Source organism: Equus quagga, chromosome 4 (genome assembly GCF_021613505.1).
Source record: "Equus quagga isolate Etosha38 chromosome 4, UCLA_HA_Equagga_1.0, whole genome shotgun sequence".
NCBI classification, from domain to species: domain Eukaryota; kingdom Metazoa; phylum Chordata; class Mammalia; order Perissodactyla; family Equidae; genus Equus; species Equus quagga.
This window is the reverse complement of record NC_060270.1, coordinates 139,781,644-139,808,802: the sequence shown is the minus strand read 5'-3', so window position 1 is coordinate 139,808,802 and position 27,159 is coordinate 139,781,644. Positions and strand designations below refer to the sequence as shown.

At 43.6% G+C, this 27,159-nt stretch overlaps 1 protein-coding gene across 4 annotated transcripts in view; it reads right to left on the bottom strand.

Moving 5' to 3' along the window:
• PARD3B (par-3 family cell polarity regulator beta) overlaps positions 1–27,159 on the bottom strand; it is a 915,243-nt gene that overhangs the window by 36,545 nt on the left and 851,539 nt on the right. For all 4 annotated transcript variants that reach the window (XM_046658143.1, XM_046658144.1, XM_046658145.1 and 1 more), the window contains one exon: positions 14,373–14,452. In XM_046658143.1, the coding sequence (XP_046514099.1) occupies positions 14,373–14,452 (80 nt within the window). The remainder of the gene's footprint in view (positions 1–14,372; positions 14,453–27,159) is intronic.

Below are 27,159 nucleotides of genomic sequence, written 5' to 3'. Positions count from 1 at the left end.
TACTGAGATACAAAACTTGCACTCACCCCTTCCCGCAGGAATATGTACAAAATGTTACTCATAAAACACTTGGTATGTAATCTGAGGGAGTTCGAGGGCCCCCTGAAACCAACCTTTGGACAGTGTAGACGGGTGATTGTAACAGACTCCCAATCAAGACCCCACTGCTCACACTTCCTGTGGGTTTACCCGGATTGAAACACATACTATCAAAAGACAGGTCTCCTTCCAGTAAGACTGCATCTCTCTCAGAGAAACTAAAAGGCCGACTTGGCCAAATTCCTGCTGCTCTGAATTTGAGCAAAGGCAGGCTGTTGAAATCTATGCAAAACCTGACCTGGTGTGGGTCCACAGGCACCATCAGGGGGACGTCACTGCAGACACCCAAACCTCCATTGTTCATGCATTAATGGCATGCGTGGGCCAGGCCCTCAGTACCAAACATCCCTCTTCTCCAGGCCTTCCATAATCCTGGGGGTGCTCTCAGAGGTGCCGCCATATTTCAGTGATGTTCTGAGCATGCGTGCAACAGAAACGAACTTGTCAAAGACTTTACATCATTGTGATGAACTGCATATTTGAGTGAAACAAAGAGAAACCAGAAATACGTTCTTCTGGGGGTTCCTCTCTGGGGCTGCCCTGTCGATGCTATCACTATTCATTGTGTTTCCTATAAGACGTGACCGACTCACAGAGCACCCACTCCAAAATGACATGAAGGCATTGAGACTGTCTAGGGCTACTTAATAATTATATATTTTTCTCTCATGAAAGGCAAGCAGGACTGATGCCCTTTGACCCCAGGACTTTACCCTCACTAGTGGGAGCAGCGCTGCTGTGCCCCACCCACAGCTCCTCAGCACCCCCGGTTGACCACGGGACTTACTCCAAGGATTTGCACTTCTCAGCTCAAAGCCTCCTCTCACCGGAGCGCTGGACAGGCCCCAGTGCTTGGGAGCTGGCTCCTTCAGGAGCAACACTTAGCCAGTGACAATAGGACTTGAAAGAGAAATACTGCAACCTTCTTGCCCCTCAGGTGGGACAAGGTGTGAGTGCATCCCAGACTATTTTCAGGGGGTCCTAGCAGAAACGATCCCATTGCCTGCAGCAGCAACCTGCTGGTTTCCGCACCCTGTACTGGCTTTCTTCCCTTCCCCTCAGGCGCCTTCCAACACCTCCCGGGATCCCTTCCCAAATTAAGTCGCTTGCTCTCAGAGTCTGCTTTTGGGGCAAACCCAGCTGGACTCCAGAATGAGGACATTTTTTCCTTTTGAGTTTGTATTAGAAAATGATGGGAACTTTCACCGTTCCTGGTTATTGTTGTTGTTGCTACTGCAATAATCATACAGGGAGCTCCCCATATCCTTTACCCAGATTCACCAATTCTTCACTCTTTGTCCCATTTACTTTATCATTCATTCTCTTCCTTCCATTCTGTTCCCTTCCCCTCCAGCCCCTACCTTCTCTTCATACGCACGCATGCACACACACACATATTATTATGTATACACAGCGTTATTTCCTGAACCAGCTGAGAGCAAACTGGAGACTTGTGCCTCTTTGCCCCCAAATACTTCAGTGTGTATTTCTGAAGAACAAGGATATTCTGCTTTATAAGCACAGCACAGTTACCAAAATGACTTCTGGTTTCTTCTTACCCACATGCTTATGCTTTCTGGGGTCAGGACCATGCTTAGTCACAGAATGCCAGATGGCATTAAGTCACCAAGTCTTCCTCCTTGAGAAAAATACAATTTCCAGAATGAAGTTACACGGACAGTGATAAATGAGTCCTTGCTCTCCATATAAGTAGTGAAGACATGTCACAACCACAGTCTGGAGGCCAGGCCTGTGTCACTGCACTGTCCACCTGCCTCTTTTTGTACTTTCTGAGTATGAGACTGTGGTTTATTACGTCATCAGCCTTGAGATGCCCTGGGGTCTTCTGTTGAGGGTTCCTGCGTACACGTTTGTCTGACATCCTGGACCAGCCATGCAGTTCCCAGCCTTGTTGAGCCATCTCAGTTGCATATTTCAGGGTCTCTTCCTGGAAGTCTGAGAGGCGTCTCAAATCTACCCATCCTCTGATCTTTCCCCCAGACCTGGTCCTCTCCCAGCATTGCCTCTCTTGGGGAATGGCATCATCACCCACACCGTGTGCGTGGACTCATTCTTGACTCCTGGCTTTGCCTACCCCCACACCTCCACACGCAACCCATCACCAAATTCTGTCAGTTCTTTCCACCACCTTTCCCCGTCTCTACCACCATCACCACCCTTGTGTGCACTACCGACATCTTTCGCCTGAACACGGCAACAACCTTTGAACTGGTTTCATCCACTCCAGCCTCCCTCCAGTCTGTTCTCCACCCTGCAGCTAGAGAAGACAAAATTTGAAACATAAATCTGACCACATCATCCTCCTGCTTAAAACCCGGGGATGGTTTCTAATTAGCGTTCGAAGGAACATAAACATCCTTAACTGAACCACCCATGTCTGACTTCTAAACTTCTCCTGCTCCACTCCCGCGGTCTCTGTTCCAACCACATAGCCTTCTTTCAGTCTCTCTGTTCAGTGGTTTTCTCCCCCACAAGGCCTCTGCACACATTATTCTCTCTGCCTGGGATGTTCCTTCTTTCTTTTCTCTAACCCTCTTCAGATCATAGCTCCTCCCCCTCCCTGCTGTGATTTCATCCAATTTCCCATTAGATTTCCTTGAATCACGTATCTGTCCTTTTTCACAATGGGCAGAGTTGAAGTTTTACCATTTTTTTGTGATTGTACAATTACATCTCCTCCACTAGACAGTAAACTCCCTCAGACAGGGACTGTGTCTGTGGGGTTATCGTTATCCTCAAGGCCTGCAGAGTGTGCTGAACTTTGTAGGCAGGCAGTAAGTAGTTGTTGAAGGATGGAGTCAGGAAGGGTAGATGACTTTTCTAGTTCACTTATTTAGGCAAAAAAAGTTGCACAGTTAACTCTGAACAATCCTGGACAGGCCTGTGTTTTTAAAAAATCAGATATGGAAAAAGTGACCAGAAAATAGGACAAACTGAGGAATTCAAGCTGTTGACAAGGTGGTAACATAAACGACTTGTCTATAACCAACCCACAGAAGGCAGTCATCACGTGATCTTGGACACAACACATGCGGAAATTACTCCCATAAAACATTGGCTAGAAGCTCTGTCTTATATATGGACCTGATTTTGATGTTGGAAAAAACTATAAAAGGGTGTTGCCCAGTTCAGACCGTTTAGCACAAATTGTCAAAGGCACCAACATGGCAGTGGAAGGTGACGAAGCACAAACTCCAATTCTGATTTTATAGGACTGTTTCCAGCAGGAAAAAATTCAATGTGGCCAACTCCTTCTCAAAATAGCTCAACGTGCTTATTTTCCATCTTAAACTTCTGCTGCAACAATTACAGCTCTTTCCAGTTCCTCGCAAAAACCCGGCTGTCAGACACTATCATTTCTGGAAACGGGTCTGCATTTGCTTCAGCTACATGCAAGCAATTAGTGGGTAGAAACCTCATCTGAGCAGTCACCACCCTGTCTTCGCATTTAAACAATGGCCAAGTTTAAAGGCTACTAATGATGCCCGAGAGCATATTGTTGGTGGAGAGCGGCCAATGAGAATTGCCAGGTTCCTACCTATTTAACATGTCACTCCATGTTCAACCATAAGGGTCAATTTTGCTGATTGTCAAGTGGGACAACTTTCTACTGGGACAAGACCCAACCACGTCTATCTAGGCTTAATTGAAGACTTGGAATATAAACAGGAACATATTCTGGATGCTGCTCCTTTTGGACCAACCCTTCCCACATTTGTACCACAAATGTTTGCCTTTGCTAGAAATAATGGAGCTGGACCAAGGTGTTTCCTGGCACAATGACTGAGGTCATGGGGCCTGTGTCACATGAAATCCAGGGCACAGATGGGTTCGTGTGGCACCTCCATGGTAATTGACTGCCAAAGCTGTCTTCTCTGGACTTGAAGCAACAAAGTCGGTAGAAGCCATCCCTCTATAGTTATCTGGCATTTATATCTCAGCCATGCACCTGAAGATCTGCCAGGACCATACCATGAAAGAAGCAATGCTACTTTCCTGCTTACAAAAATTGCTGAAGGGAACCAACTGGTATATTTTTTAAAACACTAGCATAACAAAGAGGCGGGCTTTTAAAAAACGTACTGTTTAAAAGATACTTTAGCTGGAAGGAGCTGGGTATTTATATATGCTAAGGGGAGCTCTGTGGTTCATAGCTGAGGTTCTCAGCAATTCTGAATGCCTATTAGGGGTCTGCTCATTTTAACTTCCCAGAGTTATGGACTGCAGAGACAGAGGGGGAGGTCAGCACATTGAGGGCCGCCTCAGGAAAGGACGGTCACTGAATGCCTTTCTCCTCCCTGTTTGCAGCCAGCCTAGCACAACACAACTTGATTCATGGAGATCCTAGGGTCTCAGGGGCGGGAGAGAGCTGGACTGAATCCAAAGCCTGTCACTTATTCTTTGTGCAATGTTGGCCATGCCCCTTTGCATCTCTGAGCCTCAGCTTCTTCATCCATAAAAGAGGTATAGTAATATTTATTTCAGGATTTTCCCAAGAAATAAGTGAGGTGACATATTTAAAGTACCCACTGAAGTTCTTGGAGAATAAATACTTAACAAATGTTGGTACATTCCCCAGGCCCCATTATAGTGTTTCTGTGGAGGGCAATGCAGAGCGCGAGCTGGGTGCTGGGAACTTGGTCCATGCACTGGGAATGTAGAGCTGTTCTGCCTGCACAGACCTAGCCCAGACCATTTCAACCACGTTTGTGCTCCCAGTAGGCACAGGATAATTGTCGCATGGAGAATGGAGCCATCTTGTTTTTACTTAGGGAAAACATCATAGTGATATAAAAATAAAAATGATATGCTTCAAAAGTATTTCCCTTTTTTCCCACAAATTCCTTGCAATTTGTCTCATTCTATTTTATTACTTTTTCATGACCCACAGATTTCAACATTTTTCTTTTTTTTTGGAGCTGTAAAAGACAATGAACATGGATGTATTTTTAACATGGTCTAAGATATCTTCCTTCCCATGAACTCGTTTACTCAAGAAAAAAGCTGATGAATTCCAACCTCTCCCTAACTTGTCAGTGTGGGATGATATCAAGTGGTACAATAAAGTGGAATAAAAAAGACCTTGGAAACCGGAAAGAACTGAGTTTGAATTCGCATTCTGCCACCTTGAAGATGGATGTTTTCTTTTACAAAGTGAGCATCATAGTGACTACTATCCAGCGGATGCTGAGGATAAAATGAGGCAATGTGTATAAAATACATGGCATGTGGTAGGTACTCAACATGCAATGGAACACATGGTAGGTACTCGACCCGCGAGGGAGTGCATGGTAGGTGCTCGATGCCTGGCAGAGCACGTGGTAGGCGCTCAATACATTTGACGACATTCCCTTACTTCCTCTGCCTTAATCGTTCTTAGTTTATTTTCTTTTCAAACACAATTGGCTAGTTTAGGAGTAAACATGACATCTCTAAACAATTTGCATGCAGATTTTGGTACATAAAAATGGGAACTAAACCACTGATTTCACTCTTAATTATTCCTGTTGAATAAGATCATGTGTTCGTGCATTTGGGGAGGCACTCGCTTTTCATCCAAGATGCCTGCATGTTTTAGTGATGTAACGTCATTTTAAATTATCATAAAGCACAGACCTCACACACACATACAAACCAGATATTCTAAGTTCATACACTTGGTTTGTTCCGAGTGTCTCTGCCAGGATAAAACCTGTGCACAGCAAAGCCAGGACCTTGGGCGGAGGGACATCAGCAAATGGCCGGAAAGATGCAGAAGACAGAGGGAGGCGATGCAAAGTATACATGGTGCATCGTGCAAAACAGTTCAGCACAGTCAGGAAACTCACCACCACAATTCCAGCGCAGCGAGCTTTTGGAGGCAGATGGCGGAAGGACAAAACAACAGGAAAACATCAAGAACCACCAAGAATGTGAGAAATTAGAGATACAGCAACTCTCTAAGCAGCTGTCTAGGCACAAAATAATCTTTTCTTCTCTTTTGGCTGGAGAAATGGGAGAGAAATGCTAAACTCCTTTAAATATACACAAGAGGGCAAACACGAAGTCAGCTTACCAAGCTTAGTGTGTCTCAAGTTCAAGGTAATGTCAGATCTGGCATTCTTGAAATAGCAGGCACATACTCTACCTCTAAAAACAGTACTTAACCATCAAATATGTAACAGTTTAGAATTTTCTATGGAAAATGAAGGAAAAGCAAAAATCTATAGAATTTAATATATAAGGTCCATCAAGATTCAGTTAAAACTATTTTGGAGACATTAGTACTGTAATGGGTCTTAACATGTTTTAAATCACTAATATTCTAACTAAACTCATAATGGAAGCCTTTGACTGAATAATTAATATCAAATATTCTAACTGGCACTGAGGATATATTGGCTATGAGGAAATGATGAAAAGTTTCATTAAAATGGACTTTTATCCAAGGAACTAAGTGACATAAAAATGATATGGCAGTAGCATTAACCCCCGACCTCAGCTGTTTGGCATCTTGAGGCTGTATTACGTGCTCGGGCTTTTTGCATTTTTCAGGAAGTTTGAGTTGACAATGGAGACATCTTAATCTCACAAAGAATTAAGTCTCTGCTAATTCATCATTTTGTCCTCTGCATTGAGTGAGGTGGTGTCAGGGGGGCCAGTCAAACAGGCAGCTGACTCTGCGGGTGGGGGAAGCGGAGACTCGGTTTCCAACACGGGGAGCCCAAGGAGAAAGGATGGCAAGTCTGACCTGGTGGGTAAAGAGCTTCACTGATTCTCAAAAGGCCTTAAACTCTGTCCTGTGTGGACATGGACCATCTAGACAAGCTCTGTAGCTCATACCAGCATCCCTGGAGTCAGGGCCACAGTCACAGCTATGAGCTCTGAAAGGTGGCTTTTCAGGGCAAGAAAAGGCTGTCCAGATCAAGTTGTGCACCAAGAAGGTGCTGGAGAGACCGGCCATGGTTCGCCTTATCTAGACGATGGGCGACAGTCCCTGTCTACAGACTTGCAGAGAGAGAGTATTTGTGGCTGACACGGCCTCATACTCCTGCTGAACGTTCAGCTGGCCGCTGTGACTGAGGGAGCGGTACAGAGATGCTTGGAAAGCATCTTCCTTGACAAACGGGCACGTGGCAGAGAGAAGCACTCAATTAGGCAGTGTGGAGACTTTGTCAACTTCGACAGACCAGATGGCTGAACCCCCACTCCCACGGGACACACTCCCACACACACATATTCACCTGAGGAGCTGATTGCTCAGTGCTCACAGAACTCATTCAGTCACTACCAAGATTAGTGTCAGCAGAGACCAGAACACTGGCATTGGTGGAAATCTTTGCAGAACATGAATGTTACCATCATCCACTTAGCAAATGCTGTAAAACAAAGCCAGTTTGGCAAAGGAAAACCCAATCGCTGTGGGCAGAGCAGAAGCTAACCGGAGGAGGAACGAGCGAAATCAGAGAGGGAGAGTGTCTGTAAGCAGTGAGGCGAACAACAACTGAGGATGCAGACGATGCCCAGACAAAACGCTTTTGGGGATGATGGAACGCAGAGGGAGCATGGGTGCTGCAAGCTTCAGAGTCAGCCTGCACTTGTGGCTGGAGTCTTTCTGGGGATGGCAAGGACATATGTGGACGAGAGAGCTGGAGCCGACGAGATGAAACACCAGAAATGTGACAGCGCCAGTGTGTTCCTACGGCGCATTCCCCTGCTCTGAACACAATCCCCCCCCCAGCACCAAAACACTGGAAACTCTCTTAGAAAGCAAGTGTATTTTGGGTTCCTAGGAAGCAAGAATAAGCTGTTTGCTCCTTCTAAAGTTGCTGTTTCTACCACAAAGCAGTTCGAGTATGTTGCTTCCCTTTATACAGCCAAGTTAAAGCCCCTGGAGATGTTCCGAGCGACATTTCGCCCTCAATAACTTAGGTAGCACGGGTCAGAGCAACGCAAGGACTGGGAGGCAGGGGGCCGAGCAGGTCTCTGTCCCCATCCGTCTCGGGGAAGGGATTCTTTTCACCACAAAATTCACTGTCATCTCTTCACTTCTGGGTAGGTATTATTCTTAATCTTAAAGAACCAAGTACCAATTTCCAGATACTGCTTTTCCAGCTCTCAGGAGTGTTCTAACAAAACAGGATTTTCTTTTCGGTAGGCAAAGCATATTGCTTAATGTTCATCTAGCAATTATGCGCTAAACTGTTCATATTTCAAGGGAAGGACCCAAGGGAACAGGAAGAGAATTGATTTTATGGCAGCATTACAGAGACGGTTGAAAGGCAACGCCTAACCTGTGTATTAGCAACGTTCGGTGCCATGTGCGAAGATGACTAAGGCCTGTCCTCAGCGGCACTTCCAGTTTAGTGAGAGAGACAAGCAGATGAGCCAACAAGATGAGCGGGTGTGGTGACTGCAGAGTCTGTGTCTGACCCTGAGCTGGATAACCCGAACCCCGGAAGTTAAATGCGCAAACTCGCAGCCAGACTGCATGGGTCCAGATCCCGCCTCTGCCCCTTCCGGATGTTGAACTGGGGCAATTTCACTTCATCTCCCTAAGCCTGTGTCCTTGCCTGTGGGATTGGGATGATGATAGGGTTGCTGTTGAGTCCCAGGGTTGCTGTGAGCACAAGAAAGCCAGGAGACGCAGAGCATTTAGAACAGTGCCTGACACACAGTAAGTGCTCAAGACGGGTTAACTGCGTAAAGTGTGGACTTCTATTGAGTCCAGGGAAGAGACATTCTCATTGAAAAGTCAGTTCTTTGACTGGAAAACAGGGTCCTGAAATAAATGGTCACAAAAGCTTGGCAGGAATTCTTTCCCATAACTTACTTATGTAAAAACAAATCTATTCTCATCTGTACACCAATTTGTATTAAAACCTGCTATATACATGGTCCTATGTTAGGTCCTGATGATGGGTGTAAAAAAAGAAGGGTATAAAATAATCTCCCTTATTTCAGGAGATTTATAATCCCCCGGGGGTCGTAAGGGGCAGCAAAGGATGGTGATCTAATTCAGGGTGTTTGCAGCAGCACTGGTAAAGTGCCAACCACATGCGACAGAAGTTAAGAGGGAGAAGAGCTGAAGAAAGATGACAAGGACTCAGGTTGGGCTTGGGGACTTTGAGGTGTCTTGGAGGTAGAAGGATGGATATGTCAAACAGGCAGCTGTAACTGGGATCACAATAAAAGGGAGCTCTGAAGGTCAGCCAGGTTCATTTTGGAGTCCTCATCGCAGTGATGAGAACCGAATCCACAGGAATGGCGGAGGCTGCTCAGAGAGACTCTCCATAAAGGAAACGGCTGGAGGCAGAACCAGCTGGCAGTCTCAGCGGTGCAGTCAGAAGCCTGGGGCAAGAGCCTGCAGTGTTGGTGGCTGGTGTGGAAATAGAGCCAACAGGTATAGGCCGCTTTTTCCTTAAGTAGGAACTGTAGGAATTGGAGGAGGAAGGAGGGGTGGGAGAAGGGCTCTGCTTTCCCTGATGGACTAGAGTCAGCTTCATGGGGTAGCGCTGCCGCCCGAACTCTGCTCAGCTGTGGATCATTACAGCTGCATGCTCTGCTCTGCCCCATCTTGAGCCAACAGGAGCCACCCCATATCTGTCCTGGGAGCTGGAGCATCACACTCAGTCATCCTGGTTAACTCACATTGGGTATAGTCTCCACCAGCGGGGAGACCCTAGGCCTGAACCTGTCTTGTTGGTAGGGGCTGTGGCCTCTGACCCAGCCCGAGTCAGCATCCTCTATCCCTTACATGAACTCCCTGTCCATGAGGATTGCTGTCACCCAGCAGGTCCCAGCACAGCTTGTCACTCGATCATCTCAGCTGGCTCTGTCCTCCTGCCTTCACCATCTGGACCACTGGTCCTTCCCAGAGTTGGCTAATCCTTCAGCCTCGGGTATAGCCCCGGCCCGTCTCCATGCAGCTGTTGGCTCTCCCCTTCTCCACACCGTGGGATTCACAGTGGACTGTGCGGCTGAGCCTGTGCATGTACAGCAGGAGGAGGATGGAGGTGGGGGGAGCCGGAGAGAGGGGGGTAGTCAATGGTGCAGGGTCCCTGAGAAGCCAGTGAGAAGGAGCGCTGTGCAAGGGTTTGACTCATTAAAGAAAGGAATATGTCTTCCCCTGAGATAAAATTAAAAAGCGCTAACAACATAAAAAATCCTCAAGCTATGTCAGGCAGGCTCTTCACTAAGGGTTTGTATTATTATATTTAATACTCGTACTGGCACTACACAGAGACCCTAATATCATCCCCAATTTGCAGATTAAAAAGCTGAGCCTGGAGCAGCTAGATCACCTGTCCACGATCTCACAGGTGACAAGTGACAGATGGGGCTGTAGTTACGGCCTGACTCTAAGTCCTGCCCTCCCATCTCCCCTGGGAAGTGTGGGTTAGTGAAGACAGCGTCTGAGCCGTAGGGAGCAGAAGTTGGGGAGTGAATGTGGAGTGTCTCCAGGTCGTAAAGGAGAGGAAGTGAGGTCAGCCCTGGAGACTGGGTAGGGGCTTAGTCATCCTTGCAGAACTTACGGAGAGTGGAAGAGGGCTGGAACGGCCGCTGTGGGACAGTCAAGGGAGTCGAGAGCTCGACTGAGAGGAATTCTGGACGGCAGCAGGGCCCAGCTGGGGCTGGTGATGTGAATTTTGTGGTGGAACAATAAATGCAGTTTTATGAGTTTCTCCAGCAACCTTTCGCCGCCCACGTACGTGGGACCACAGAAGAGAGGCGGAGGCCTTTCGCTCCCTCCTTAGGACTCAAAGCTTGATTACAGGCCCGGAAGAGCAACATCATGTGCCGATGCTCCGAGCCATCTGCAGAGAAGGGATAATGGGATCCCAGGGGGCCAGGGATGGGCCAGGTGGGAATGATGGAGGCTGGCGATGGGAGAGGAGAGAGCTGGCTGCTGAAGGACTGACCGTGAGGAGGCCTGTAAAATCAGCATGGGGCCCTGGAGAATTGAAAGGGGCTTCTAGGCTGAAGTGAAAAGAAGCTGTTTGCAAAAACACACACACTGATGTTCACACATTACAGCAGCCTGGGAAACAGCCGCTTCCCTCTCATGCAGGGTGAGTAATAATTTGTGTCAGGCAAGAATAAAGGAATGCTGATTTCATTCTGTTTACTACCAATGAAAATTGGGGGCTGGATGGGATGGTAGAGCGCTGGCCCTGGTAAAAGCGTGGTTGCTTGCTAACGAGCTTGTACTGCAACTGCGCTCTGCTGTCCAAAGCAGCACCCTCAGGAGAAAAGAAATAAAGTCATTTTTCTTCAGAGGCAGAAGATTCAACATTGCTTAACAATAACACTTAACATCTTAGCCCTTAGCCTTAGGCCATCTCCTAACTACTGAGTGCTAGGCACTGTCTCCTTCCTGGGCCAGCTGGGGCACTGGCCTTATTGTGTGAAGTGTCATTTAGCCTGCATGGGCCTGCTCTAAAGATGACAGAGTTCCCTGAAAGCATAGCAGGGTGCCCTTCGACTGACCGGGGCTCCCACCAGCTCCATGCGCTGGGGGCATTTTCTGTCTGCATCGATGGCTCCCAATTTGGCATGTAAGTCAACACTGTTGAGTTTATCTTAGAAATCGCTGTGATGCTCTCCACCAACAGAGGAGCCCAATCAGTCAGCAGCATAATAAGTCCCCTGTAAGGCTGGCCACCGACTCCTATCCTATAGATAGAATTATTGTTATTTTTAATTAAAAATTTAACTCCATAAATATTTTAAAGCTCCCTGCCTCTGTGACGAAGAGGGGGATCCGGTGCCTACAGAGATGTGCCCACCTCACTCTCCTGGCAAAGGGAGGGAGCAGTGGAGCTGCTGTAATTCAATTAAACGGCCAGTAAAATCTCCTGGGGTGGGGAGACTAGAAAACCAGGGTAATGTCGCCTGCACACCGAGCCGAGTCTGCAGCCCTTCCCAGAAGCCAGTAGTGTGCCTGCCTCTGCCTTCTGCACCTCATGGGTGAATATGGAACCCCGCATGGACCAGAGCACACTGAGGAGGGCGCTTTGCATCTCCCCTTTAGAAACTGAGATGGAGCCTCAAGTCTGAGCCCCCTCCCCATTGAAAAACCAGTGCCAGGGGCTCTCACACATTTGTCTGAGCCCTATTTCACCTCCAACGTGGCTGCTTCAGGTTGCCAGGTAGCTGCAAAGGTCTGTTTGCACGAGCAGTAATCACTCCTTCTGTTGTTGCATGTGTGAGTGGACCGTTGGTCAAAATTGTTTTCCGTCTAAGATGCTTCCCTTTCAACTACAGTTGTATTCCCGGGCTGGCGGGGTTTTGTCGATTCATATATTGTGATGTTGGCTCCAGAGCTACAACATGAATGTACTGCCTTTGTCAGAAAACTCCCTTTGCACTGTTTAATCCTAAAATAGACTCGTTTAGAGTCAGCTGTGATTGAGTATTTCAGGGCTTATTAGTAAAAATAAATAGGAGTTGGAAATCCAGAGGCCTTTACGCTATAAATGCTAATCTCAGCATCTGTTGCACTGTCATAAAGAGGTGATTTCCCATGTCTGCACTAGAGAGTTGAGTTCTGAGGATGGGCTGGCACTGCGTCTCCAGTCTGCATAGTGCCAGGGCCTGCCACACAGATGATCAATAGATATATGGGGAATGAATGAATGACTGAAATTTATAGAATTTTCGATGTTTCGATGTGCTTATGATTTGCATAAAAAAACCCATTTCCGAAGTCTGAGTGCAAGCTGGCCAGGAAGACGTGAAACTGTTTCCAGTTTTCCTTTTTTCTTCCCTCTCTGAAGAACATACTACTTCCCATCTGCCTTAACCACAATTTCCATACACTTCAACATTGGAAGCCAGAAACTTTATATTTAAAAGAAATTTTGGAGACTACTTCCATTTTTTCAAATAAAAACAAAATTCTAGGCCAGGGAAAAATAGGGACAGGAAAGAAATGAAGGATGAGAAAAACTATGAGACATCATATAAAAAAAGAAACCAGGGAGATAAATAAAATACAGTTGTGTAGATGCTTTTAAAATATTATATTTTTGGTATCCTGCCCAATCAGTGTTAAAAATTGGTTCTGTGCTAGATTTGAGATTCTATTACTTTTGAAAATCAACATACTATTTATAAGAGCGGATGTCACTGAGTGCATGCCTAGGGTGATATTCAGGATGTTATTTCTGTAAATTCACATGCAGAAGTGCAGTCAACCTACAACCAAAATTAGCAACTCCAGGTTGAGTTAGCGCTCTAACAACTCAGTTTTGGTGATGAAGAAGCTCTGCTTGGAGTCCTTCTCTTCCTTTTTTGTTTTTTTGAGGAAGACTGGTCCTGAGCTAACATCTGTGCCCATCTTCCTCTACTTCGTATGTGGGACGCCTGCCACAGCGTGGCTTGACAAGCAGCGTGTAGGTCCGCACTCAGGATCTGAACCAGGGAACCGGGGTCTCCGAAATGGAACGTGAGAACTTAACCGCTGCACCACTGGGCACGCCCCTCCCCTTCTCTTTAAAAGGAGACATTCCATAATGTTTCAGTTTTCTAGCTGGCATTCACGGTTTTTTGGTTTTTATTCCAAACTCACTAATTCTCACACTCCTGACTCATTTAACCCCCCTACTCTCTCCACTGTACATGATCTTGGAAAGCCTTCCTCTTTGTCATGAGCTACCCATCGCAGATAAAATTACTCTTCATCTCACAGATAAGAGCACTGTGTCTCATTTTCAGGGGTGTCTCGTTACAGCATCAGCGGATCGTGGTAGGCCAGAATCTCCAAGCCTTTTCCCGCGCGGCTGCTCTGCCTGCCGTTTCTGTGCCTCATAGCCATATTTGCTCATGGCCTAGAGAACACGGTCAGATTCTAAATCAAGCCAAGAACACTTTCCCAGGCTCACATTTCTCTCCTGCTTTTTAACACCCGCACGAAGCCCCAAGGTTAAGCTTGGCTCGCCCTTCCTCGCGGGTAACTCCTAGGACAGAGGATTTGCTATTTTATTGTCTCTAAGCTTGGTGCAGGATGTTCAATACCACTTTTATAGCAATGGCTTAGGATTTCCATTCATGATCCAATATTCTTGCTGACATGTTCAATTGCAATGATATACTATTTTCTTCCCTTAAAAAATAACCCACAAGTGTTCAATTATGAGCACGGTTCTGAAGATGGCAATAGGGTTGCAGCAGATTATACCGTGGTCCCTATTTCAATGCCAGAGTTCTATTTCATGTAGATCCTCTTTATCTGGGGTGAGCTGGGGATGGGAGAGCCCTCAGTGACCTACCTGGGTAGGGATGCGTACTGTCTCTCCATCCCCTCAAAGCGGAGGTTGTGTGCGCTCCCATCTGGACCCATTCCAGACACCTGTGGAGAGAGAAGTAATTAGAGATGAAGATCCGTTATACACCCTGGGTACTGACAATGCATCTCAAAATTATAATCAGCGCACAAATGCTGGGGCTGCCTGCCAAAAATCCACCGTGGAAGAGCATGCAACACCCAGGATCGCTGTAGGAATGGATGATCAAGCCACAAACACAGCGTTTAACAACAAAGTCACTTCTTTCAAAAAAGGGTCATTGTCAAACTGACTCCTTCCTGTCACTACACCAGGGATGTTCTGTAGGCTGTGAGACTGCTTTTTTTTCTTTTTAAACAGCGTTTAGTTTCTAGAATTGTTTTAGTCTTACAGAACCATTGAGAAGATAGTACAGAGAGTTCCACATAGCCTGAACCCAGTCTCCCTATTACTAACACCTCATGTTAGGGAGGTCCATTTCTTACAATTAATGAATCACTCTTGATATACTGTTGTTAACTAAAGCCATAGTTTATTCAAAGTTCTACCTAATGTCTTTTTCTGTTCCAGGATCCCATATACATTCATGCATCACGTCTCCTGAGGCTCCTCCTAGCTGTAAGGAAGACCGTATCTTTAAAACTCCCTTTTCCATGAAAGCTTTCTTTACCAACAGGGCTTGGTGACAGACAACTCTCTCCTGCACAGCTTCCATGAAGCCCTCCCCCACCCAGACCTCCCATGGTTCCCTCCCTTACGCACGACCACAGAGGAGTGATGGACCGTTCTCTATCTGGGGTTGGTCTGTGTTATTTTTTGTCCCTTCTTATGCACCTCCTGTGTTCATCTCTCTTTGGGTCTCTTCCATTAGCCTCTGAGATTCTGAAGGGCAGTGTCTGGCCCCAGTAGGTTCTCAGTAAAGTGTGTTAGTTTCATGAATGTAAAGACTTTGTATATAGTCCTTCTGTATCTATCACACCAACCAAAACCAGGATGAACACATACATCCTGTTCACGTCACCTGAACACAGCCTGTTCTCGCCAACATGTGGTTTTGTGGACCACTCATGTGCTTGCTCGTGTGCTAGGGTAGTTCTCATATAATGGGCATGGGAAGGGTAAATAAAAAACCTGGACCCTCATAATGCGGGGCAGGGAGAGTTTGCCAGTAAACACAGTGTCAGTAAGGGAATTTTTTCTAGGTAGTACCCAACCTGCAAGTTATTTTCTTCCTTCCAAATATCCCAGCTTTCTAGAAAACCGCCATCTGGGCTTGGGCGGTGTGTGTAGGGAGGGTTTTCTGGGGGAGGTGTTGCAAAGCAAGTAGATATGCTCTTTTAGGGTAAGAAAGACTATTCCTGGCATTGAATCATTACAGGAGGCCCTTCAGAGAGTGTCCTGCAAACCCCTTTATAGTTCCCCAATATGGCTGGCGATACTTGAAAGGGCAACAGCCCAGGGAGCTACCTAGGTAAGGGTGAAGATGGCACACACAAATTTCAAGGCAACTGCAGAGAGACTGAGAATCCCCTGCATTAGGAAAAAAACCTCGATTTAAACCACTGACCTTTCTAACAAAGAGCCCAGGCCAGGATGGCGTCAGATAGGGGATGAGTAAAAGGCACGGAAGAAGAAGTGAAGGATAGAAGCACTGTCCTCCACTACTCCAATTTAAGGTTTGTTTTGTTTGTTCTTAGCCTATTTTTTATGGAGGAAGAATTAACATGATTACCAGAAGGACGCTGAAGATGATTAATTGTGGTTGTTGGAAAAACATTATGCTTATGTACTCTAGCACAGCTCTAGAGGCCTACAACTAACCTTCTTCTTGTGGCCACCAAACTGCATGTGAAGACTTGGAGCTCTCTTATCTAGAACTGGCCTGGCCCAATGACAGCAGTCAACGTTCTGGTTCCTCTAGAGGTAGCATCTATATGCTTGTTGTTCTTCTGGTGGGCTACCAGCACACTAGATTCTCTGAGATGTGGGATGATCCTTAACGTCATGGAACGTTCATCAGAAATGAAGTAATTCAAGAGTGATGTACGACAAGGTATGGTCAGTGCCATTCAGGATGTTACTAACAGCACAGATGACACCGGAAGTGTTAGCAAAAACTTCATGGGAGCAGCAGCACGTAGGGATGGTGGCATGCTGTCACATCCACAATTATTCTGTTCTTCACTTGTGTACGTATTGATGTGCTTCTTCATTACTAGTGTGACATCTTTAATGCAATCACCCAATCAGTGACTACTGAGCACCTGCTGTATGCAAATACCAGGCTAGGTACTATGTTCACACCAATGAACAGAACTGGATTTCTTCACTGCTACGAATATAGAGGAGGCAGGCCTGCAAACAATTATGGCCCAATGAGGTCACTGCTCGATTGTGAGTCTGAGGAAGGAGGCATGGGAGTCTGAAGGGATAGATCCCAAAGTCCACCTGGGAGAGTTGAAGACAGCTTCACATGGGTGTTGAAGCTTCATCTAAAACTTTACTATGGATGAGGAGGAGGTTTTCAGGGGGAGAATGCTGTGAGAGTAGTAGGGGAAGGCATTCCAAGCAGAGAGAACAAAAGTGAAACAACATGGAGGCATGAGAAAAGACGGTTTTCAGGGCATGTCAAAATTTTGGTAAAGGAAGGAACAGGCTATGAGGAAAAGGCTATTAGTAACAGTAGTGACAGCACCCCTGGTGTTACTACTATAGTACAACTGTTATTGCCACTACTGCAACTTTTTTTAATGGACTTTATTTTTCAGAACAGTTGTAGGTTCACAGCAAAATTGAGACGAAGGTACAGAGGTTTCCCACATACCCCCTACCCTTACACATGCACAGCTTCCCCATTATCAACATCCCCCAACGGGTGGTACATTTGTTACAATTTGTGAAGCTACATTGACCCATGATAATCACCCAAAGTCCATGGTTTACATTAGGGGTCACTCTTGGTGCTGTGCAATCTTTGGGTTTGGACAAACGTATGATGACTTCTACCCACCATTGTAGTACAATACAGAGAATTTTTGCTGCTCTAAAAATCCTGTGCTCCACCTATTCACCCCTCCGCTCCCCCAATTCTTGGTGACTACTGATCATTTTACTGTCTCCATAGTTTTGACTTTTCCAGAGTCATGCACTTGGAATCATACAGTATATTTTTATATTGGCTTCTTTTGATTAGCAATATGCATGTAAGTTTCTCCCATGTCTTTTGATGGCTTGATAGCTTATTTCTTTTTAGTGCTGAATAACATTCCATTGTCTGGATGTACCACAGTTTATTTATCCATTCACCTACCGAAGGACATCTTGGTGGCTTCCAAGTTTTGGCAATGATGAATAAAGTTGCTATAAACATCGATGTACAGGTTTTTTGTGTGCATAAGTTTTCAGTCCTTAGGGTAAGTACCAAGGAGCACGATTTCTGGGTCGTATGGTGAGAGTATGTTCAGTCTGGTAAGAAACTGCCAAATTATTTTCCAAAGTGACTATACCATTTAGCATTCCCACAAGCACTGAATGAGAGTTCTTATTGTTCCATATCCTCACCAGCACTTGGTGTTGTCAGTGTTCCAGATTTTGGCCATTCCAATAGGTATAGAGTAATTGTTTTAATTTATATCTCCCTGATGACATATGATTTGGAGTATTTTTTCATATGCTTATTTACCACCTGTTTATCTTCTTTGGTGAGGTGTCTGTTAAGGTCTTTTGCCCATTTTTTAATTGGGCTGTTTCTTTTCTTATTATGAGGTTTTAAGAAGTTTTTGTATATTTTGGATAATAGTCCTTTATCAGATATGTCTTTTGCAAATATTTTCTCCTAATCTGTGACTTGTCTTTTCATTCTCTTGATAGAGCTTTCGCAGAGCAGAAGTTTTTAATTTTAATGAACTCCAGCTTGTCAATCTTTCTCTCATGGGTCATGCCTTTGGTTTCCTATCTAAAAAGTCATTGTCAAACCCAAGGTCATCTAGATTTTCTCCTATCTTCTAGGAGTTTCAGTTTTTCCTTTTACATTTAGGTCTGTGATCCATTTTTAGTCAGCTTTTGTGAAGGGTGCAGGGTCTGTGTCTAGATTCATTTTTTGCATGTGGGTGCCCAGTTGTTTCAGCACCATTTGTTGAAAAGACAACCTTTGCTCCATTGTATTGGAGCAAAAGACAACCTTTGCACCTCTGTTAAAGATCAGTTGATTATATTTATCTGGGTCAATTTCCGGGCTCCCTATTCTCTTCCATTGATCTATTTGTCTATTCTCTCACCAATAGCACGCTGTCTTGATTACTGTAGCTTTATAGTAAGACTTGAAATCAGGTAGTGTCAGTCCTCCAACTTTGTTCTCCTTCAATATTGTGTTGGCTATTGTGGGTCTTTTGCCTCTCCATATAAACTTTAGAATCAGCTTGTTGAGATTCTTTAGAATCAAAAAAATAACTTGCTGGTATTTTTATAGGGAGTGCATTGAATCCATAGATAAATTTGGGAAGAAGAGATCTGGACAATATTGAGTCTTCCTATCCATGACCATGGACTCTCTCTCCTTTTATTTGGTTCTTCTTTGATCACTACTACCATTTAACATTTATTTGGTGCTTAGTGTCTGCCAAGCACAATGCTAATGTTTTATTTGCATTGTCCCACTCAATCTTCCCAATAACCCCAATGGTTGACCCATTTTTCAGATGAGAAAACTAAGTAGTTGCCAAAAGTCATACAGCTAGTACATGGGAGATTTGAGACAAAGATGAGGTCTGCCTGACCCCAGAGTCCAAGCTCTGGAGACACAGACATGAACCAGATCTTGGAGGAGCTCATATGCCAGGCCAAGGAACTTGGTGTTACCCTTAGGTGATGGAGGAGCCATTGAGAAGTGCTACTTGATAAATGACAGGACAAATTTACAGGTTAGAGAGATTATTCTTGCCATAGTGTGGATGTTCCAGTGACAGTCTGAGCCAGAGATAGTAAAGGCCTAAACTAGAGGATATTCAAAAGGATGGAGACAAGGGAGTGACAAAAGGATGTTAAGGGGGCAGGTTGAGTAGGACTCACGGAGGATTAATGGGAAGGGTGTGTCTGGAATAATGCCCAAGTGTCTGAGCTTAGCAACTAGGTGGGGTTGGTAACCATCACCAAGACGAGAATTAAGGAAGAACAGATATAGCGGTAGGGGTAGGGGTGGGAGGAGTGAATACTGAGCTTCAGTTGGGACATCTGATGGAGATGTCTGACAGATAATTGAGTATAAAAGTTTGCAACTTAGGGGGCTGGCCCCGTGGCCGAGTGGTTAAGTTCGCGCGCTCCGCTGCAGGCGGCCCAGTGTTTCGTTGGTTCGAATCCTGGGCGCGGACATGGCACTGCTCATCAAACCATGCTGAGGCAGCGTCCCACATGCCACAACTAGAAGGACCCACAACGAAGAATACACAACTATGTACCAGGGGGCTTTGGGGAGAAAAAGGAAAAAATAAAATCTTTAAAAAAAAAAAAAAAAGTTTGCAACTTAGAAGAGAAATCTGGAGTAGAGATGTAGAATTGGGAAACATTCAGCTTATTGAAGGTACTTGCAACCTCAGGAAAGAATCAGAATGCCCAGGGTGTCTGTAGAGACAGAACAGAAGAAAAGACGTGGAATGAAAATAGAGAAAAATACTAACAATTCTCCTAGGAACACAATCATTTAAGGGGCAGGCAAAAAAAGTTGAACCCAGGAGAAAGTCTGAGAAAAAGTCATTGGTCTATCAGAGAACTAGGAGAGAGTATTATGATAGAAATCAGGAGAAAAGAGTTCCACGAAGGAGGGAGAGGTCAACAGTGTCAAAAGCAGTCAAGGGCTTCAGGAAGACACGGACCGCGGTGTATATGGTGCACTAGCCCGCTTTATCCAATCCTCCACCCTGTGGAGTGTCCCCGTGAACTGTGGAGCCTGGAAGGCTAAAAACTTCCCATAATTCCCTTGCTGTCCATGTATTGGGTATGGTTTAAGTTCAGCCATATCATGTAAGAAACGGGATTGAGACAGTGGCTACACTTGACTGTTTGTTCTGACAGGACTAAAGCTGTGCTGGCTTTTCCTGTGGCCATTCTGGCAGATGCGCCATGGATAGTTTCTGGGGGGGAGTGTGGCTTCTACTGCTAGCTGTGGAGTTGGCTGCACTAGAGGTGACCTCCTGATTGTGGCCCCTTCCTAATTATGGTGGCTCCTGATATGGGCATTGTCACGTGGCTATGGAGCCGAAAACTTCCCACAAAGAAGTCGCAGCAGCTCCTTTGGTAGCCTGGTCCTATAGTGTGGCTTGGGAAATCATTCCTGAGAGCTTATCCAAGAATTTGTTTTTCTTAGCCTCCCTTAAGATTTTGTAAGCCTGTTAATATGGTCTAATAAATTTGTTCCTGCTTAAACTAGCTAGAGTGGATTTTGCTCTCTGCCACTGAACAGTGACTAATAATGCCTGCAAGAGGATGTTGGAATTGGCAATGGGATGGCGATTGGTGCTTTATTGAGAGTGATTTCAATGGATTGATGGGGAGAGAGAGCCAGACTCTACGGTGTTGAAAATCTTTATAGTTTTCTAATAAATAACCAACCACTGGTTGTGCTGTCTTATGTTATCATGCTCAGAAAATGAGATGAATACTTTCAAATAAATGAACATTTGTTAGTGTCTCTGAAGTAGTCAAATGCTGAATACTCTAAGACACAGAGATGAGAAAAAGTCTTCTAGCTCAGGGAGACACTTTCAGTTAATGGAGGTGATGGGAATAAATTTGTGTCCCATTATTTAAAAAACAGATTTAACTGCTTTTTTCTTCGTAAATGGTTATTGTGGAAAACCAGTCAGAGAAGACCTCTGTTGACATTTATAAATATATCCATATTTTAATGGTATAGAGAGTTTTTTCCCACTATTTATTATTGGCATTTTCCTGTATTATTAGGCATATTTCATGAACATGAATTTTAATGGTTATATAATATTCTATTTGTAATAAATCATAATTTATCTTATCTCCTCCTGTAACATGGTAACTTTTAATAGCCCAATCAGAAATGGTGGCAATATAGATTATTGTCTTGAGTACAAAGATTCTTGCAAAGAGCTGTGACTTGAGGGTAGGAAATTGCGGAGAGAGGTTGCTAAAGAGAAGCTCATGATTAAGTTGTACTTAGTCCTTAGGAAGCTGGGCCACTTCAGGAGAGAGGGAGGGAGAGAGAACAGACACAGGCATTTATAAGCTCATTTCTCATTTTGCTCCATGCGCAACGAGACTCAGAAAATGTTCCTGCCTGAAGAATTCCTTATTAGGTAATTTCCATCATCACAAAAAAACAAGGTCAGCAGCTTTGATCCAATTAATGTTTTTAAAGAAGCCCTTTATCTCACTTGGTATCGTGCAGGCTTTTTTTTTTTTTTAATGTAATGACCTAAATATACGTCTGATAGAAATAATCTTGACTTAAGCCCATAACAGAAACCTAGTCTTTTCCACAACAGTGTAATGTTAGAACTTAGGCGGAGGTTCAGGCGTATTCATCTTTCTCTACTAACCAAGTTCAGGCAGTGGAACTTCAGAGAGCTTATTTCAAGCAACTTGAGTGGCCCATCCCTTGGTGTGCCTCGCACAAGGCCACCTTCTTAGGCTGGATTATGACAGTTTACGACAGCCTATCAGGAGGGCTTGGTGTTTAGGAGGAATGTTGAATTAAGATGCTTTTAGTCCATGGGAGTTCTCCCAATTTCGTTCACTCAGTGCCTGCTGCCAGCTGGGGTGTTAAGAGCCTTGTTAAAATAAAGCTATTAGTCTTTTCTCTACAAAAGCAAGGAGCTTGCTCTTACAGTCAGGGTTCCTTAAATTAGTATGTATTTCTAGCCTGGCATTGCTAGAATCAGCAGTTTCATAAAGCAATATGCTAAAGAGGCCATTTGACCCCCCTGTTTCCCCCATTTGCAGATTAATGGCAGATGGGAAGATTTAATGCCCCTTCAAACATTTTTTTAACAATTCATTAAAAATAAAAGAATAAATCACACAAGATTTTCTGCAAATGTCTGACGGTAAAAAGCGGAAACAATTCAAAATTAACATGTTTTCCAGTTCCTACAGGTTAGGAAACATTTTTGCCAATGTTGTAATTTATGTCCCATAAGTCAATTTTCCCGAGGAAATTTAAAAGCTGCTGTGACGGAAAGGCTGGGCGAAGTTGTAATATGGCTTACTCACCTACATGTAACATCCTCAGCTACAAATATGTCTTACTCAGGTCCATCATAAAAAAAGGAGTTCATGCTGCTAGACACAGCATAAGATTAAGATGCAAAGTAGAAAAATTTAGATGCCATTTTAGGAAATATGCCTTTCATTTCACGTTGGTATCATGACAGATAGTTTTGAGCAGCTTCCAAAAGCTTTCTTTTCATTACGTTGCTCTTACCTAGCTATAGTTTTGGCTGGAAGATTTTTAAAGGAATCAACATAATGAAAACATCCAAAAAGTTATGAACTTGGCTTTGAGCATCTTCTCATATTGAAACATTCTGTTAAAATGCTACATGTTTGGAGGGAAACAATGCTCCATTTAAACAAAAAACAAACCCTAGTCAAAATAGGTTGTTCGCTTATTTCTCTTTGGCAATGTGAAGTGTTTTATGCTGGAGATGAGTATTTACAACTATGTTATCTAGAGAAACAAGCATCCATGTGCTTGTTCAAACCATTATTTCTCAAGTGTTTATTTTCTCTAATTTAATTTCAGTAATTTTGTCAGATAACTGGGTATTCGGCTTATAGACTAGCTTAGAACATCTGCTAGCTAGAACATTTAGAAAATACAGCAAATAAAAATCTTTTAAAAATAACTCTTGGGTAAGCCTTTTAACTGCTCTGTGCCTACATTTCCTCCTTTGTAGGATGTTGGAATTAAAACATTGGAGTTAAAATAAATCCTTGAAGTCCTTCCTAACTTATGCACATTAATAAAAGTTATCTTGCATATAGTTTCCACATTATGTTAACGACTGACACTTTGCTAATATAGTAACTATATGTAGGTACATAATTATTTTAAAGCAGAATGACAAAGATAGCAAAGTAATCTGCGACATTATAGAACTATAAAGCATTTATTAGATTATAATATGGATTTCAGCATTAAATCTTATGCCATCACCACCTGAGTACTAGCTGTATGTACACCGGGCCACAGCATCTTCATACGTAAACTCTCTCTCTTCTGATCATCTTCAGAGAAAATAAAATCAGACATCTTTTGCCCAGCTCTGTTTGTGTCTGGGCCTAAGATACAGTTACCATAGAAACTATGATTGTGGATACAATTTTACAAATTTGGCTTCATCTATCAGATGTACTTCGTGTGTGAGTGTGTGTGCATGTGTGTGCATGTGTGCATATATGTCTTGCCAATAAGCTTGAAGAGCAAACTCTGGCTCTACATCTTTAATTAAAGAGCCAGACACCATTCCTCGTTTCCTTTTCCCCATCTGTCTACCTACAAATAGAGAGATTGCAACACTGGCAGAAATATAAACTCTCACTTGAGAGAAGACAAAGGTCTGATGAAAAGATGAAGAAAAGGTATTAGGAAAAGCATCCCCTAAGAAATCTGTCTGTTCACCTGTTCGGTATTTTCCAGGAACAGAGCAAACATGAACACAGCGGCATCCGCCTTAGTTACATTAATTACGAGGTCTAGGATCCATACTTACTGAATTTGGTTTCTAATTGTTTCTTGGATGTAATTTGTGAATTATTTGTCGCTGTGCTGTATTACTATACTCTGTGACAATGTTCTTTACTAATCCTAAAAGAAACAAAGTTGACCCTCAAAATATATCCAGTCTTAAAATGATATAATAGTCTGTTCATATTGTTTCTTATGCATTCATAGTATCCCTTTTAACTAATAAGCCTTACAAAGGAAATTTGTTTACTGACTAACGCTCTCCAGTACACTGAAAATATACTTGCATTTTTAAAGACTAAACAATGTAAATATATGCAAAAATTTTAGGCCTTTCAGAATGTTTTCTTTTTCTAGTTTAGTCAGTGGGCAAGTTCCAGTCACTTCCATTTATAATTACTAGAAAGAAATGACTCTCTGGAACACTCTACAATCAGTATCGTGACTTACGATCAATGCTACCATTTCCGTCTCTGCCTCATTTTACACATGAGGAAACTAGAGTTCAGAGAAAGTTAAGCCCCTTGCCACAGGGTCATACAGTGGCAAAGCCAAGATCTGAACTGAGATCTGTCTGTCACTCTCAGGGCTGCCTCCTATGTTGACAGTGATCACCATAGTTACTGTTGCTCTGTTTCCTAAACAAAGACCTGAGACAGAAGACCTGGAAGTTCAAATGAACCCACGGTGGCAATGGGATGGAATACGTGAAATTATGACTGCCTGCAAGCATTCTGAGTGTGTTTATGGTCATCACAGCCGTACCACTGACCTCCAATTGCCCAGCAATATCGCTTTGATATAGCTGGAGGCATCGATATATGTACAGATGCTAATTTTGGTATAGAGAAAGTAATTTTTAATAAAGAGTCATTTCATAAAAATAACAGCCTGTATTACGTACCATATTTTTTTTTCAGTATTCATGCATGGTCTAACAATTTGGTTTACACAAGACATTAGATTTCAAGCTTCATTAGAGTCGGGACAATGCCTCTTTTTTGAGCCATTGCATTCTCAAGGCCTGGCCTCAATAAATTAATATTTATTGAGTCAATGAAACAGAAGTCTCAGGCATCTACTTAGTGGCAGTTAACAAAAAATTCATCAGCTTCCACGATGGCTAGCTCATGTTTTGAACCAGACCTGTCAAATAGTAGAACACATAATATAAAAATGTTTTTATAAAAGTTTTATGACATCTGCCCTATGCTTAAGTTTTGTTATGACTACCACTGTCAAGCTTTTTTGTTTACATAGTCCTGATTTTTAAATTTCCCTTAAAAAATAAAAAAACCTAAAAACATTCTTACAATTTAGATGTAAACTGGGATCTCGAGTATAAATCAAAACCACTGGGCACCTTAACCCTGTGATTGCTTAGAGTGATGGAAGATTCCTATAAGGTCCTAATGACAGGAGAGCAGGAGGGGAAACTTATCTGACCAGACGATTACTAAACGCACTGGGCATAAGCACCTTTGATCGAACACCTACCTCCGTGTGTAGTATCTATTCAGTCCACAGAGTTACCAGGCCCTGGCTACCGTTAACACTGGAATCAGGTGCAGTGTTAGCCCTAAATCTATATTAGCCAAATTATTTTGCAACTAACTGTTATATCAGCAGAGCTCAAGTTCTAGGAAGATAAACGAAGACAAGAGGAGAAAGGAAGAGCTAAATAGACGACATTCTGACAAGTGAGGTTCTTGTGTCAAAACCTGGTTTGAAAAACGAAACCAGACACATACACACGAACAATAGTTTTCTGTTAAGCAGTGGATAGAGGCTTTCAGTAACCTATAGCAACAGAACTCTCCAGCTTTATCCCTCGCAAACATGCTCAATGATTTGAACCCACCGGGTACCCTACGGATCCTAAATGTGCGCTTCCGTGCCTACGGCAGGATGCTCATTTCTGTAGTGTTGTAGCTCTTCCTGCGGTCAGGTTAGTGCCTTAAACATGGCAAGGGCTCCATAAATGCTTATTGACAGAGTGAATAAAGCAACAAATGTTGCTTTAATTGGTTGTACTCACTGCTGTGAAGGCACAAGAAGATGTGAACGAAGTAGTGGATAAGGAAACAGATTCTGCAGAAGGTGGCGAGAACATTGAAACAGTGATAAACAGAGGAGGGAGCCTTGGAAAGGGGTGTGGACAGGGAAAGAGAAAAAACTTTGAGAAAAAGAGAAAAGTTGCAAAAGAGAAAGAGAGCTATGAGATGAAGATAAGCTCGGTTACTGCAATCTATTCTAATTCTTAGCATACAGGGAATGCCTGTCCTAAATTTCTCTCCATTAATCAAACCCTTGGATCAGTCAGAACACTCCCTTCCGCTACCAGGCTGGGTAATAAGACTTCACGCTTCTCATTAGATGTATATATAGCATCTTACTTTCAAAGTCTTTAAAATGTGATTATTTTAAGTCAACATTTAAGGTTGGATTTGATATAATCATTTAATTGGGCATTGATTCATCTACACAGAACTCATTACCGAATTCTTCAATTTCACCAACATAATTTCCTTCCAAATGATCTTTTATCTAGATGCTGGAAGTCCAACTGCTATGAAAACTTTGCCAAAATAAAAAGCTTTTAGATTTCTAATGCTAGCTGGACACAAACCCATGGAAGAGTGTTGAAGAACAATGCATGCTTGCCAACTGCCAGAAATGATTGCTTTTCACATAATTAATGTCATTCTTGCTGTTCAAGTACCATTTCCATCCTCTGGTAATTTCCATTAATAGAGGAAGTTTCTGCAATAATTTTTGCATCCTGAAAAACTACCGTGGTTTCTATACACCTTTTAATCAAAATAATGACAAGGAGTGAAAGGGGGATGGTTAAAGATATTACCGCAACCCTGGGCTGCATTTGCTTTGTCATTGTTTTCAACCTCCAAAAACTGTCCAAAGGGCTCAGCACGTTGACTGTTATTATGTCAATTAGACCTCGGTGCTTTGATTTCAATAGCACTGACAATACAAATTTATACCAAGAAGAGAAAAGTGTATAACATGAGGGTATTAGGCAATTCATCTACACAAAAA